The 16,111-nt window shown below is 45.9% G+C and overlaps 1 protein-coding gene across 4 annotated transcripts in view; it reads left to right on the top strand.

Moving 5' to 3' along the window:
- Positions 1-16,111, top strand: part of chd7 (chromodomain helicase DNA binding protein 7) — a 113,325-nt gene that overhangs the window by 51,198 nt on the left and 46,016 nt on the right. For 3 of the 4 annotated variants that reach the window (XM_070541730.1, XM_070541731.1, XM_015957267.3), the window contains exons 2-4: positions 2,840-4,369; positions 4,947-5,281; positions 13,137-13,594. In XM_070541730.1, coding sequence (XP_070397831.1) covers positions 2,950-4,369; positions 4,947-5,281; positions 13,137-13,594 — 2,213 coding nt within the window. In that variant the 5' untranslated portion in view covers positions 2,840-2,949. The remainder of the gene's footprint in view (positions 1-2,839; positions 4,370-4,946; positions 5,282-13,136; positions 13,595-16,111) is intronic. The other variant, XM_054738270.2, reaches the window with a different exon arrangement.

Below are 16,111 nucleotides of genomic sequence, written 5' to 3'. Positions count from 1 at the left end.
AGAAAGACGTCGTCATCCTCGTCCTCCTCTGAAATGAGGAGTTCCGAGGTGTCCTCGTCGTCTCCGTAGTCCAACTCCAACATGTCCTCGACGGGGTGGCTCGGACTGGCCAGTTCGAGCTGTGAGCCCCAGCTGAGTTCGGCACACGGTTCCGGCTCCGGGAGGGCATGTTCGCTGGCGTCCCCAGGCGGTGGCCCAGGGGCCGGCAGGCAAGGGTCCTTCCCCGACAGGCTAGCTTGGCGCGCTAGCCGCCGGCGAAGGCTCTTCAGGGTGAAGCAGGCACAGTTCTCACATGACCCGGGGACTTCCAATGCCAGCTGGGCGTGTTCCAGCCCGAGGCAGCTCGAGCAGACCTTGTGCGGGTCTTTGCTTGAGATTTTGTTCCCACAGGTACAGAGGCGAGCTCCTGAGCCATCGACTCCTCTGGTGGGAGGAGCGGCTTCCATGTTGGCTAACTGGTGTGTTAGCAGAGAGCGAACAGGTGCACTGGAGTGTGAAGCTGCTCGTTATGCCCCGAACCTATGGTGAAGGTCAGGACAGAAGGACGGTAAGTTAACGTTCGGCGACGGAGAGAATATTAGAAGGCTCCGTCTGTGAACAGTTGAGCTAACTTACCTCAGAGATAAGCGACCACCGAAGCGAGAAGAGGTGATTGAATAGTGCGTGCGTTGGGACGCTTGCTACTTATAGTAGCATGGGGACGCGTACGTCACGGTCACTGGCCAATCAGGATTGGCGTATTGAGATAAGTGCTTCTGAGGAATCCGCGGAGGGGCGTATCCCATAGTGAGACATCGAAACGAATGTTAAGAAAGAGAACCCAAAATTCCTATCTCAAAAAATTTGCATATCATGAAAATGTTCTCTAAACGAGCTGTTAACCTAATCATCTGAATCAACTAATTAACTCTAAATACCTGCAAAAGATTCCTGAGGTTTTTAAAAACTCCCAGCCTAGTTCATTACTCAAAACTGCAATCATGGGCAAGACTGCCGACCTGACTGCTGTCCAGAAGGCCATCATTGACACCCTCAAGCAAGAGGGTAAGACACAGAAAGACATTTCTGAACAAATAGGCTGTTCCCAGAGTGCTGTATCAAGGCACCTCAGTGGGAAGTCTGTGGGATGGAAAAAGTGTGTCAGAAAACGCTGCACAATGAGTAGAGGTGACTGGACCCTGAGGAAGATTGTGGAGAAGGACCGATTCCAGACCTTGGGGGACCTGCAGAAGCAGGGGACTGAGTCTAGAGTAGAAGCATCCAGAGCCACCGTGTGCAGGAAATGGGCTACAGCGGCCGCATTCCCCAGGTCAAGCCACTTTTGAACCAGAAACAGCAGCAGAGGCGCCTGACCTGGGCTACAAAGAAGCAGCACTGGACTGTTGCTCAGTGGTCCAAAGTACTTTTTTAGAATAAAAGCAAATTTTGCATCAAGGTGCCAGAGTCTGGAGGAAGACTGGGCAGAGGGAAATGCCAAAATGCCTGAAATCCAGTGTCAAGTACCCACAGTCAGTGGTGGTCTGAGGTGCCATGTCAGCTGCTGGTGTTGTTCCACTGTGTTTTATCAAGGGCAGGGTCAATGCAGCTAGCTATCTGGAGATTTTAAAAAGCTTTATGGAGATGAAGATTTCATTTGTCAGCACGATCTGGCACCTGCTCACAGTGCCAAAACCACTGGTAAGTGGTTTCCTGACCATGGTATTACTGTGCTCAATTGGCCTGCCAGCTCTCCTGACCTGAACCCCGTAGAGAATCTGTGGGATATTGTGAAGAGAAAGTTGAGAGACGCAAGGCCCAACACTCTGGATGAGCTTAAGGCCGCTATCGAAGCATCCTGGGCCTACATAACACCTCAGCAGTGCCACAGGCTGATTGCCTCCATGTCACACCGCATTGAAGCAGTCATTTCTGCAAAAGGATTCCCGACCAAGTATTGAGTGCATAACTGAACATAATTATTTGAAGGTTGACCTTTTTTGTATCTAAAACACTTTTCTTTTATTGGTCAGATGAAATGTGCTAATTTTTTGGGATAGGAATTTTGGGTTTTCATGAGCTGTATGCCAAAATCATCAATATTAGAAACAATAAAAGGCTTGAACTACTTCAGTTGTGTGTAATGAATCTAATATATATGAAAGTCTAATATTTATCAGTACATTACAGGCAATAATGAACTTTATCACAATATGCTAATTTTTTGAGAAGGACCTGTACACACACACACACACACATTTTGTGTAATGGCGAATAAAACTAATTGATGTGGAGAAACAATTAGTATAATCAAGGACATTTTTTAATTTACAGAAATAGAAATTTTACTGCATCCTTTCAGGATTTAAATTGTGATCATTTCAAATGAAGTCCTCTTTTAGTTACTCTAACATGGCCAGCTCAAATGTATATCTTTTATTCTTATGAAGTAAATATGTGAGCTAAAAGGCTCTGTATGGATTCTAGTGTTGTAAAAAAGAAATTCATTCAGTCATGTAAGTATATATTAATTTCCTGGATTAAATGTCCTTACAGACTACAGACTTTCCCTCCAACTCTTTCAGCATTTAACAAAACATTTGTTTTTTCCTTTTTCCAAAGATACATTTTTGTAAATTTATCTAAGTAGTTCTAAATGACCATATTTGTTAAACAATAAATTTATACAAACTTTGTGCTGCATGTATGAGATCATTGGTTGATATTTACAAGAAATGTCTGACATTGGTAAAAGCAAACAGTATTTAAATAACTTGATTTTAAAGCATAAAGTAGTTTTTTCATGATCACATCAACTAACTCCACATTTTCTCTTTCTTGTTTTCTTCAACGGTCTCTCCAGGAACCTTAATGAGGACCATGGCATTGAAAGCTTCAAATTAGTGGCTATCTGATTAGCTCCTAACTGCACAACACCCCCCCCCCCCCCATCTGTGGGCCCACCACCCTGCCATGGCGGACCCAGGGATGTTGAGCTTGTTTGGGGATGATGCAGGGTTGTTCTCAGATGGATTAGACAGTTTAGGAGACTGCTTTCCTCAGCAGTCAGCCCCTGGTCAAACCAACCCTTTGGCTCAACAGACCAGTTCTTCACTGACCCATGAGCACCCGGGAACTAGGAGTTACCACCAAGGGATGCTACATGGTACAGGGCCTGGACCAGGGCAGTCCAAATTGGGGCAAATGTATGAGCATGGTTCCTACGGTGGTTATGATCAACCTGGAGCCCCTGGAGGGCGAATGATGGCCCAGAATGGTCCTAGTCAGGGGCCACAGAATGTGAACACAGCTATGAATGGTATGGCCTCCCACTATAACCCAAATAACTCTAGCAACCCCCATCATGGCTATCAGGGTGATGCTGGGGGAGGAAGTGGGGCTGGAGTTTGGACTCAGCAGCAGAGCAGAACAGTGTATCAACAGGCATCTGCACCATCAGGGGGTGGCCCCAACCAGATGGGAGGCTACCAGATGTCTCAAGGCAATTATTCTGGGATGCAAGGTCCACCCGCGACAAGTGCAGCTCACATGAACCAACACTACCCTTCACAAAATGTGGTGCCCCCTCCAGCTCAGGACCCATCTCACTACTTAGGACATGTTGGGATGGGTGGGGTCCAGATGAGACAGCCTCAGCCACAACCACAGGGCTATCCCAACATGGGCCACACGCCTCGATACCCACACTCCCCCTCACGACAACCTCCACACACCCACCAGCACCAACAGGGCATGGCACCATTTGGGGGTGCTCAGTACCCTGGTTACCAGGCCCAGTATGCTGCTATGGGACCTGGGATGGGCCAGGGGGCTAATGCTAATGTCAGCGCTAACACCAGCCAGGCCATGGGATCAGGGCAGCTTGGCCAGCGGTTTAGCCAGGGAACGAGTTCAGCACCAGGGCAACAAGGACAGCGATACCCCCCTGGACCGCAACACCAACCTCAGCCCCATCAGACCCACTCTGCCTCCATGCAGCAGGGCCAGACTATGCACCCCTTAAACCACCCCCAGAGCCTGCCACAGCCACAAAACCAGCCCCAGTCCCACCTTGCCCCCCCAACTCAGGGATCTTACCCCTCCCCTTCCTCTATGTCCCCAATGCGGGTTTTGGGAACTCCAACTCCTCCTCCACAGGGAAGACCTCCTAGTGCAGGATTAGCTGGGTCAGAGGTTGCAGGATACACAGCCCTCCAGTCTCCACCCAGTGCTTTGGCCCATGCACAGAGAACCCCCCAAACCCCACTAACTGCCACACACCCCCAACACCAGCAGACCCACAACATGCCTCCCAGTGCAGGTCCAGTGTATCCTGGCATGGGACCACAGCGTGGTCCTCAAATGGGACCAAACAGGCTTCAGCAGCAGCCAGGTAAGCAGCAGAAGTTATCATTTCTTTTGTGTTAGGTTTTAATAAGTTTTACTTTTGTTGTTGACCAGACGTTTCTTCAGAAGTAGATAAAAAGTTTTTATAGGTTTAGTAAGAGCAATGTAAAATAATGGATTTTAACTTGAGACTTGTGATTCATACCTTCAGTTTAGTGCCTAAACACTAAACTGTGCTAGAGGAGTTACTTTGGTTGAGACAGATGGTTGAGAACATGACACCATGTTGCTTCCTGTGTGATTTTGTGTTCACACATATTTTGTTAAAGCAGTGGAAATCAGAAGAGGGTGATGGTATATTTAGGAACAAATATAGGAGAAACTACTTTTCTTCTGCTGAGAGTTTTCTGTTCACAAGGTTTGGTGAATCAGCATCCTCAGTGTTGAGTTCGAGGGGTTTTGCACAGGTCCTCCCAACTCCAACTCCTCTGTAATATTTTTCTCTTTAGAAACAGACTTAAAGCATTTCTTTAACTGTGACGTAGTGTAGCTGCTGGTAATACTTAGATTTTTTTCAGATGATGGCCCACAAACTGATGAAACATTTCATCGCTCATTTCCAGGTCCTCTTGAAGCCTCAGTCACCCAGGGAGGGGACCAGCGGCTGCTCCAGACCCAGCAGCAGACCTCTCGAGGTGGACAGCCTATGCAGCCTGCTCCCTTGGGTTTCCAGGGTCCACCTATTGGTCAACATGGAGCCTCTGCCCCCACCCAGGGCTTAGCTCCACCCACACAGAACACTCAAACTCAGCACACACATTTGCCCCCACACCCCCACCACCTGCCGAGCACGCCCCCTTCCTCCAACCAGGCCTCCCACCCATGGGCACCTCCACCTCCTGGCTCCCACCCCCTCTCCTCACCCCCTCTTACCCCACAGAAAGTGCCTCACATACAGGTGAGTCTCCATCAAACAAACCCTTTGATGTGGTAGCAGTGCTGCAAGTGTGAGAGATCAAGACTATGAGCATTTGTTTTTGTGTGTGGGTGTTTTTCATGTGAATGTTTATTTTTCATGTGGGTGGGGAAATGTGTGTTTGGAGTCTAGGGGAAGTGTGTGTATGCACGCCTGTGTTCATAAATGTGTGTGTGGATGACATTTGAGAACACAGCAGTGTATTGGGGAATGGATCATTGGGGTTTTGTGTGTGTTCACGTTGTGTCTTTTGTGTTAGGCGGCGTCAGCCTTGTGTGTGGTTGTATTTCCGTGTGTGTGTGTGTGTGTGTGTGTAGAAATTGATTTTTTGCAGCTGTTTGCTTCCTGTGAGCAGCATATCCTGAGACACGTGTGCAATACACACAAGCACACACATGCACAGAGGCGCCACCAGCATAATCTCTCCTCGCTCTTGGTCCCACTCTCCCCCTCCTCTGTGGAGGAAACCACCCTTCCTGTCTCTCCCTCCCCCCCGTCTCCTCTCTTTCCGCTCTCTCTCGCCACTTGTCTGTCTTTCTCCCCATTTGTCTTATCCATTTCAGGGGTGTCATCACTAACTTAATGTTGTGTAGCCGGATGTGCAGAGAGAGAGAGAGAAGGTTTAAAATAGATGCAGGCGGTCATTAGGAAAAATAAAAGGTTGGTAAGGGAGATAAGGGGAAAACGAAGGAGAAACATGGGAAAACAAGCAAAGATCTCCAGCTCTTTACCTAATGAGAGTGGGAGGAAAGCTGCTGGACAGAAGTTAGCAGTTCTCAATAGTATCAGCCACATTTGTGACTCTTGAGTGTGCACAACCAGCATCACCTGTGTCACGTGCCCTCGACTTACATTAGCTTGTTTTGTTACTCAAAGCCCCCTTTCTCTACTGACCCATTCCTACACAATAGCAGCCCTGTGGCCACACAAACATGGAGCCATTTCCCTTCTCTTCACTCTACACCCCTACCCTCGCCTATTACTCCCCACCTCCAAAGACTGTGTTCCTTGGTTGACATTTCAGCCGTCACACTTCATTTATCCAGGACTCCTGACCTAGATGCCAGGTTGACTGGTGAGCCCCACTTTTCGTCTGGGTGCGCTGCATGTGGCGTCCTGACTTTAGCTGCAGGCCCGGCAGCTCCCATCATTATACACACACATAAACAGTGATAGTTTGGTTGAGAACAGGATGGTGAAATCAGCCTTTGGGAATAGGATAGCCTCACTAGTGAAGTGGGACTGGTGTGGGGGGGGGCAGGTTCTCTTATGATGCACTTGTTAGAAAGAGCCACACACACACACACACGCACGCACACACACACAGAGAGCTGGTCAGTCCGTCATGATGACTGTATGTCTGGTACTCTAAGCTCCATCTGTTCACTAAGCATGGTTATTACACATGCACACACACATGCACGCCCGCCTTCGTCAGCATCTCAAGGTCACAACTCTGGCAGAATGCTGTGCTGTGACCTTTATTCTACAACTCACACACACAGTATTGCGTGCAGCACTCTAGTTGACATATAACATGCTCGTCTCGCCCCTCCCCCACTTGCTCCCGCAGTTACTGAGCTGCTATTCCATTTAGCACACTAAGATTTTGCAGCTTCTTGAAAATGCATCTGTAGGTTTAGCTCCCTTGTTTCAGCTGCTTTTCTCGTAAGACTTTCTCACCATCATGACCGTTTGCTTGATTGTTTTTGCCTTTGTGGGGTTATGTGTCCATCTGAAACTAAGATTAACAAAGGGTATAGTTTCTACAATGAGATTAGGCAATATTTAAAAAATATATTTCCAACTGATGTTTGTCAGTTTTGATACATGACGATGGTCGACATATTTGCGCTGGGGACGTTGAAACGTTCTGTGGGCTTGACAGACTGAATGGAGCGCTCCACCAATCAGTCGTTCTTAGTTTGTGGAAGCAAGCAAGAAGGCTTCCATGTGACACTTCAGTTTTTACTGAATTTCATTGGCTATTTGACGTGTAACTCAATTATAAACTGTGCTGCAGTTGGTTCATGCTACACACAGGATAATAGAGGGCGGTACTTCTGACCTGTCAGCCAGCAGCTGAAGATATGCTGGTGAAGGTTCTCAGTCATCCAGGTCATGGTAATCCAAAGGGCTGAAATAAAGGCAACTGGACGACTTTGGTTTCTTGAAGATGTTTCGCTACTCATCCGAGGAGATTTGTCAACTCTGACTGGAATATGGGAGAGTCAAGCTTATAAACTGTAGCTGTCTTTTGTTGTTTAACGAGCAGAAAGTACTCTGAGTACCCCTCCTCTCTACCCCGTGTTGAGTTGTTAGCCTCTATTGTGAGGGAGTCGTGTTGATTATGCAGGAAGGTGTGACCTAGACTGAAGCTGCTTAAAGGTTGGTTTATGCTTGACGCATCCGCGAGGTCCGCACGGCTTCGCGCGGAAAAGTTGCGTCATTTTGCGTCATTTTAACAACCACGCCCCTCCACCGCATCTCCGCACGGCTCAAGATTTCCGAAACGCGCACCTCGGAAAATTTCTAACCACGCGGACGGACGGACGCGGAAAAACATGGCGGACCGGCAAGAACTAGTATGGCAGAGGTTCGTAAATACAGACATTTGTATGCTTCAGCTCTCAGAGATCACCGTGATCAACATGTAGTTAATAATTCTTGGAGAGAAATAGCTCGCACTGTCGGAAGAGATGAGGACGCTGTTAAAAATGCTGAAATGCCATGTTGTAAACAGTAATTTCTACTTCTACTATGGTGTAGTGTTGGATGCATGCTGTAGAGCTCCATGCTGCCCCGTTCAGTTTAGGAGAATATTGGCTCACCGCAGAGACGAGCCGCACAAACCATAAATGCTGCGAGTTGTGAAGCGCGTTCCATCCGCGAGCCGCATCACCGCGCGGAAAGTGAATGCGTCAAGCATAAACCAAGCTTTACAATGAGATTCAATGCTGCATTATAGCTACTGGAAAGCTGATTTAACAGGGAAGTTAGCAATATTGAGCGTGTTATACTCTTGTCAGCAGCGTCCGAAATAAAATTTTTGACTCACCGGCCAAGTTGGCTGGTAGATGATGAAAATCTACCGGCCAAGCATATTTTTTACCGACCAAAATTCTAAATGATTTAGATCTACCTAAAGCATGTTATTCTATATTATGTTGATTCCAAACAGAGAGGAGTGACAAAATAATTAAATCATCAATTAATAAGAAAAACAACTCTTTTGTCATTTTACTATTTATTTTTTAGAGATGTTTTTATGAACTCTTTAATTGAAATCTAGTCAGACTCCTTTTTTTCTCTGACATAGCCATTAGCGCCGAGACCGTGGGTGTCACCAGTAGAGACTCAGATTGAGCCCGGGACATGGATGTGCAGGCAATATGGCATTTGCTGTTTTCATGTTCTCGAATAGTCTCAAGCTTCATTGTCTTATTTCCTATGACCAACAAGTTGTTACAGTTCTTCTCTCGAGCGTGCTGGCGGCAAACGGTGCACCTCATTTGCGCAGATTCTGGTTCATAATGTAGCCAGTGTCAGAGCCCTGCATGGGCCTAAAATCTGAGCCCGTGTCCGGCCCGGCCCGAGGGGGTGGAGCCCCAGCCCGACCCTGTCCGAAAAGGTTTTCAGGATTCTCTGGCTAGGGTTCTATCGTCTACGCGTTCTGTTCCATGGCGAAATCGAAACTTCCGTTGTTTTGTTTGGCTGTGTCAGGTTGGAGGGAATTAAGGTTATTTAAGCGGTTCAGAGTTTAAAAAGTGGTAGATATGTTTCACAAGGTGTTGCTAGCGTTATGTGAAATCTTACTTGTGATTTTACTATATAAAACATAATAATAATCAACTTGTCCTCCATGTTTGCTCGGAGATGTACGGAGCATCCTGTCTGCTCATTGGTCAGTGAATGAAACCTCCGTTGATTGGTCCTCGTCCGAGCTACTGCGATGAAAAGTTGAAAATGTTTCAACTTTCTGGGATCGCATCGCTGGGTCGTCCGTGCACGACACGTGCACGAGCGCAAAATTTCACGCGCACGTTTTTCGCGTTTCGCTTGGTTGGAGGGAGACCCGCGATTATCGCTTTGTCGCGCATGTCTCATTGAAAATGAATGGAGGAGAGGCGATGTCGCCTCCCGTGTGTCGAGCCCATGAGACTGAGTTGGGCCTGTTCAGGTTTACGCAGACAATCTTTACATAGAATTGACTTACAGATATAAAATTAATTCAGTAAAATATAAAGCATTTTATTTAAATATCCATTCATTATTTTACAAGCACAGAGAGCCGCATCAGATTCAGATCAGCGGGAAGATTCCTCCGAATGAATTCAGTCGGAGGAATATTCCCGCATGCGCTCTGGTTCTGCGACGCGCTCCAAGCCCCTCTCCACATCTTCAGCTCGCTGTCAGCGTGTACTACATAAGGTACACAGTGTCCAGCTCAGATGTTCTGATGGGAATCTTTTCTTGAGTGATTTAGCTACATCTGCGATGTGCGTAGAATAAAATGTCAGTTCGTCTGCATGCGTCGGGGTAATTCTTTCTATTCTTTCTCCGTCAAAATAAACGGTCAAATATGGGAACTATCCGGTCGACACAAGCCCTGCTTTTAACTGATACACAGATGAATGCACCTCTTATTTATTATTTGAAAATTAGTGGGTGTGGTTTACATCAATACATTATTTTAAGTCTGAAATTGATATGGATTGATCAGAAGTTGCTATGTGTATTGTTTATTTGAAAACTATTTACAGAGCAGCCTCAGAACTGAGATTAAATATTTTTGATCACAATAGTAAAGGAACTATTACAGAACAAGTTTTTCAATAAAATCAGAACATTATTATTTAAGTGAATTAATACATCTGAACTCACGCAGTAGGAACTAGGAAAAACTGCATGTGTCACAGTTTTGAGGACGTAAACATGAAAGATATTTGAATGGTGCATAACTCTTGTTTACCTTTAAAGTAAGGTGTTATTAATGACCCCAGAATTACTTGCAGATAACAAATCATTCTCAGTCTTGTATTGGATAGTTTGAAATTGGAATTTTCCATATATTTGATCATTTATTGAGGACAGGTGTGTTTTGAATAAAATGAAGGATACTGTGTGTGCTTTTGTTCACCCTGCTGTTTGTGAAAGTCATCGCTAACAAAACTAGTATTTAAAGAGAAGCCGAACTTTACAAAGAATTGTTGTCACAGTGGAAAAGAGATTTCATGCAAGAGAGGAAGTCCATCCGACACTGTTGAGTGTTTACTGGCAGCATGGGAGAGTGAACTTTGAACTTCTGTTGTAAAATATACAAATTAGTCCTTTGTTTTGCTAGTCAGTTACAGTTTACTGCTGATTATAAAACCTGAAATATATTTTTCTCTTCCAACTTGTGGGCCTGTTGCTTAAATTCAACCTGTAGAATTAGATGTATCAGGATGTGTGTGAGCAGCACACAGTGGCAAAAATAAAAACATGATTTGTTTTCACAACAGACGGCTCTGGTTTTGTTGTATGAATCATCATACAATAGATAGGTGTTGCTGTCTGACTGCAGAATGGATGGACAGAGTTAGGATACAAGCTAAAATCCTCTCCTTCACATTTCCTTCTTTCTTCCATGACAATTTTTGGTAGTCGGATGTTCTATCATAGCGAAGCTTAAGTTTGTTTTTATGGATCTTTTCTTTGTTTTAGTTGTTTGCTGACGATATTTTAACTTCCCTTAGAAGCATGTGATGATGGAGGAGTAATAAATCCTGCTTTTGTTGAGCGGCATTTAAAACGATACGAGTTAACACAACATAGTTACATTTACACTGTAGAACACCAAACCTGACACAGCAGTTGTGTGTGTGTGTGTTTGTGTGTGCGTGTGCGCGCGCGTGTGCATGTGCGCAAGCTCTGTGTCTCGATTGTCATTCCTGTGATTGATTATCTAAGAAGCTTGGCAGGAGGACAGATTTATCTCTTGGCACAGCATCTCCCTCACCATCTCTCCCCCCTTTCTTTCTGTCACTGTCTCTCTACCCCTCACTCTCCCTGAGTTGCCCTCCCTCCCTTCCCCCCGTCTAAATGGCTCAGTTTACGTGTGTGTCAGCAGGTGTTTGTGTGCAGAGGTTTGTGTGATGTGTGACCTTGCAGCACTCTGGTGTTTGTGTGTGTACATTAGCATTCTTCTGATGGAAGTGAACTTTCAGCGATGGCATCCCAACTCTTTCCTCCACCCTCTGAACAAACTACGTGTGTATGCGCGGGTGCGCACTTTTGTGTGTACACTTAACGACACACACACTACAGTGACACCAACACATGCAAAAGCGCACGTGTTACACATGCACACCATCAGACTCTCAAAGGCAAAGTGTTTGACTCACACACACACACACACACACGCACGCACGCACGTTCTCCCTTGCTGTGCCTTTTTGAAGTATGGAGATAATTTATTCGTGTCATGATGCCTGATTTCCCATCTGCTACTGGGACCCTGAGCAGCTGGAGAGAGAGAAAGCAGGAGGGAGGGAGGGAAGGATGGAAGAGAAGGAGAGGAGAGGCAGCTGGAGAGGCTCCCAACAGCTGGTAACCAGTTTCCTGTCACAGAGAGCTTACTGGGGAGCAAAGAGGAGGTGCAGGAGGGAGCACAAAGATTGCGATTTAATATACTGGAGAGAATAGCAGGAGGACAACTAAGGCATCAGCTAGTTTGTTTACCAAGGTTGGTGTGTTGGAGGAGGATGCAGGGGTGATGGTAGCAACAGGGAGTCAGGAAAGCAAGGAGATGGGATGGATGGATGGTTTGTTCCTCTTTTCTGAAGCCTGATTTATGCTTCTCCGTCTGCGTCAGTGCGGAGACACGCAGCGTCCTTGCGTAGGGCTCCGGCAGGCACGCAAGTACGTACGGAGTCGAGCCCACTTTTTTAAACATCCGTCGAACGAGACGGATTACGCAAGCTTGTGATTGGTCAGGACGCCGATGTTGTTTACAGCGCCGCCATTGCAAAGAGAGCCGAGTTTAACTAGCAGCAGACACAGAGAAGCTTGAAGAATACCTCGCGAAAAAACTCTAAAAATATGAACGTTTCATCCTCCCGTGACTGGAGGAGTGAAAAGATGCACAGCAAGAGTTTTATTTGTGGACGGAAATGATAGGAAACGTAGGTTTAGAGGTGGGGAGCGCATGAATAGATGGAGGAGAATGAGAGACAAATATGTCCGTGTTAAAAGTCTCTTATATACACAAAAACACAATATAAACACACCATCTTGGACCGATACATGACAGGATACCACAGAACAGCGCTACGCCCTCTGTTGTCCTGCCAGGCAATTGCTTTGCAACACTCTCCAGGAGACGGAGAAGTAAAAGAGCAAAACGCTTCCGTCAATCCGTGCGTGTCTGTCCCTTGCGGAGCTGACGGAGAAGCATAAACCAGGCTTAAGACTGGCTGCTTTAGCCTCAACGTTGAAGCTAACATCGTTATTAACCGACAGAATGGTTTGACAAATCGGTGTTAAAGCACAACATCAGCAGGCACGTCTCATGATGCTTGACAGATTTGTTTTTTATAATTTAACAAATCATCAAAGTTGCAGTAAATGTTATTTGTTCTTTTTTTTTGTCTTGGGGGTGTTTTATTTGACCATTTAAAAAGCAAAATTGTTTACAACCACTGGGTTGTGATCGCTTGTGAATGGAAGCAACTTCAAAGGTTAATGATTGTGTGGGGAAAATTCTTCTAATGAAGTGTCTAATATTTTAACATTTCTTAATGTATGTGATTGAAAGTGTCCAAGTAACTAAAAGTAATGTTTTTCTCCACCCCAGCATTCCCCCTCAGACCTGTCAGGTGATGCCTCCAGGATGGTTCCTGACAGGCCAACAATTGGCACCGGAGCCCCCGGCCAGCCTATCAGCACAGAGAACCCTAGTGATCAGGAGACCAAGCCAAAAAAGAAGAAGAAAAAGAAAGCAAAAGTAGTAGATGAAGAGGGAGGCAAAAAAGCAACGAGGGAAGGAGGAGATGACAACGTAAAGTTGGAGTTTCTTGGAGCAGGAAGTGACATTGGTGAACAGGTTACTGGCACAGGAATTGTTGAAGGAAGTTCACCGCTGGTGGAAGGGAAGAAAAAGCGGAAAAAGAAACCAAAGGAGAAGACTGAGGGCAAGGAGCCCAAAGAGCCCAAAACCCCGAAGACACCCAAAACACCCAAGACTCCCAAAGAGCCCAAGGAGAAGAAAGCCAAGAGCACCACGCCCAAGGTCAAGACTCCTAAGAAAACCAGGTAGGAACAGTGTGTGTGTGTGTGCGTGTGTGCGTGTGTGCGTGTGTGTGTGTGTGTGTGTGTGTGTGTGTGTGTGTGTGTGTAGGGGTGGGCAATATAAACAATATAAAATTGGGTAATGATATCGCAATACCGCGATATCGCGATAACACATGACGTCACTAAGATGTGCACCCTGCTGACATTGGGACAACAGAATGACAGTGACTGCAAGCATGGAGTGGGCGGAGGAGGAGGCCTATATACCTCAAGTGGCATATATTTGCTACATGAGGATATTTAAAAGCATGTCATTTTGACATATAAACATAGGAAAAAATATATCGCAATATGTATCGTTACCGCACATTCTTCAGATTATATCGTAATATAGGTTTGAGGCCATATCGCCCAGCCCTGTGTGTGTGTGCGTGTGTGTGCGTGCGTGCGTGCGTGTGTGTGCGTGCGTGCGTGTGTGCGCACGCGCTGGATGAAACTAGTAACTTCCTTTCCAGCTGGTTTTAAAGACTCCACGCCTGTAGGAGTGTCCCAGCACGGATTTGGCTTCATGAACGAGTTGTTACATTTTCATTTCCTTCCAAACATGAACTAAAAAGGAATTGGAAACATTTAGCAGCTCCAGTGGATAGCAGTATTTAAAATAAGAGCTAAGAAAAGCAGTATCTGTCTCTAACTTACACACACACACACACCTTGTCATTCTTAGGTGGTCAAGTTTGTTTGCAGTAAATAAATCCTTTTATAATGCAATATTTTAAAGTCTGTTATTAAAGGAGTCTTAGTGAGACAATAGATGTATGAATATACACACACACTCACACGATCCATCATTCATGGGACCAACCAGGGGGAACTGAAAGGGTCACCACCTCTTGAGCTGTGAACTGCCACACATTGTTTATATGGGTGTGACTTTGTGATCAGAGGGGTTAGTGAAGCATGGCGTATGGCTCTGAGACACCTCCAGATCAATCACATTTATACATTTTCCTCTCCAACTGATCAGCAGGTGCTTCAGCTCAGGTGGAAGGTGAAGCGTCCCTCAGTGTTGTCTGTCGGCACACTCAGAGCCTCCAGTTCCACCTTAAAACCAACATTATTTACAATGTTTTCCATTATTTTTTGTGAATAAATATGTAAAAGTTCCTGTTGTTGTGTTGAAGGCATTCCTTCTGTGGGAGTTTAGTGTATTAATGCACATTCTGGATTCTGGAGAACATTTCTGCCAGCAGGAGTGTGTATGTAGTATTGGGTTAAACTAATCCGCAGTGTGCGTTCGTGATAATAAAGGAGCAGGTTACACAATGCAGCTCTGTGTGTGTTTATGGTGCAAGGCAATAAGATATGTGAGCCTGTAGTTGAATGTTTTCACTTTGTAGTTTCTGTTTTTGACCAAGAGACAGATTAGTATTTGCTAACGTTGAATTTTTTAGTTTTAGATGCTAAAAATGTAGTCGAAGGTGTTTAAACCCCAGATAGATTTGCTTGACTGAACTGTTTGTGTAGACATTTGCCTTCGGTCCTGTTTGTTTACACATTATACACTAGTCTTTTTCCTTTTCACTCTCCCTTGCTGGTGTATGACTTTGCTCCTTAATGTCTTTTGTTTCCTAAATTAATAAATCGCTCTACAGACATGTTTTTGCACTCTCTTCATCTCTTGTCTGTTTAATCGAAGTTGTTAAGCCAGGTCGGAGACAGCAGCGAAGCGTTCATTGTGCGCGAGTCTCCGCAGTTGTGTTATTGTGAACATGGAAACTTGATCGGACCGAGGAATGTGTCAGGACGACCCCCATCTCGCTCTCATCCTACGTCCTTTAGTCCCACTCATCTCTCTCTTTCCTCTCGGCCTCTTTTATCCCAAGGAAGGAGGAGGGCCGCAGCAGCAGGCAGGGGGTCAGCGTTGGGGGAGGGTGTGTGTGTGTGTGTGTGTGTGTGTGTGTGTGTGTGTGTGTGTGTGTGTGTGTGTGTGTGTGAGCACTGGCCACTGGAAGAGAGTCGGGGGTGGGGCAGCAAGGGGGGCCAGCGTTTTGCGTGTGCGTGCATTTCCTGGGGGAGGGGTCGTTTGTAATCTTTGTGGCAGAAAATGGCGTCTAATGATAATGAGGACCATGCTGCTGACCACTCCAGCGCCACCACTCTGAGTGTGTTGGGCAGAGGAAGAGTGGGGGTTGGGAGTTGGTTTTCAGGGGGGTGTGTGTGTGTGTGTGTGTGTGTGTGTGTGTGTGTGTGTGTGTGTGTGTGTGTGTGTGTGTGTGTGTGTGTGTGTGTGTGTGTGTGTGTGTGTGTGTGTGTGTGTGTGTGTGTTGGTAAACTAAACGAATCTTATCTGTTGTCGGGCTTTCCTCCATCTTGAGTGGCAGCCGGGAGCTCCCAGGTTAATTTAGCATAATAATGGCTGCTGCCCATTCACTGCTACTCTAAAATGGAGGACCTCTGCAATTACCCAACTGTCTTCTGTTTAATTCTCCCTCTAAAAGTCAAATTCATCTTTCTCTCCTCTTTGGTTCAAGCCAA

Source organism: Nothobranchius furzeri, chromosome 11, assembly GCF_043380555.1.
Source record: "Nothobranchius furzeri strain GRZ-AD chromosome 11, NfurGRZ-RIMD1, whole genome shotgun sequence".
NCBI lineage: Eukaryota > Metazoa > Chordata > Actinopteri > Cyprinodontiformes > Nothobranchiidae > Nothobranchius > Nothobranchius furzeri.
Note: the sequence above shows the minus strand (reverse complement) of the source record. Positions and strands in the feature narration are given on the sequence as shown.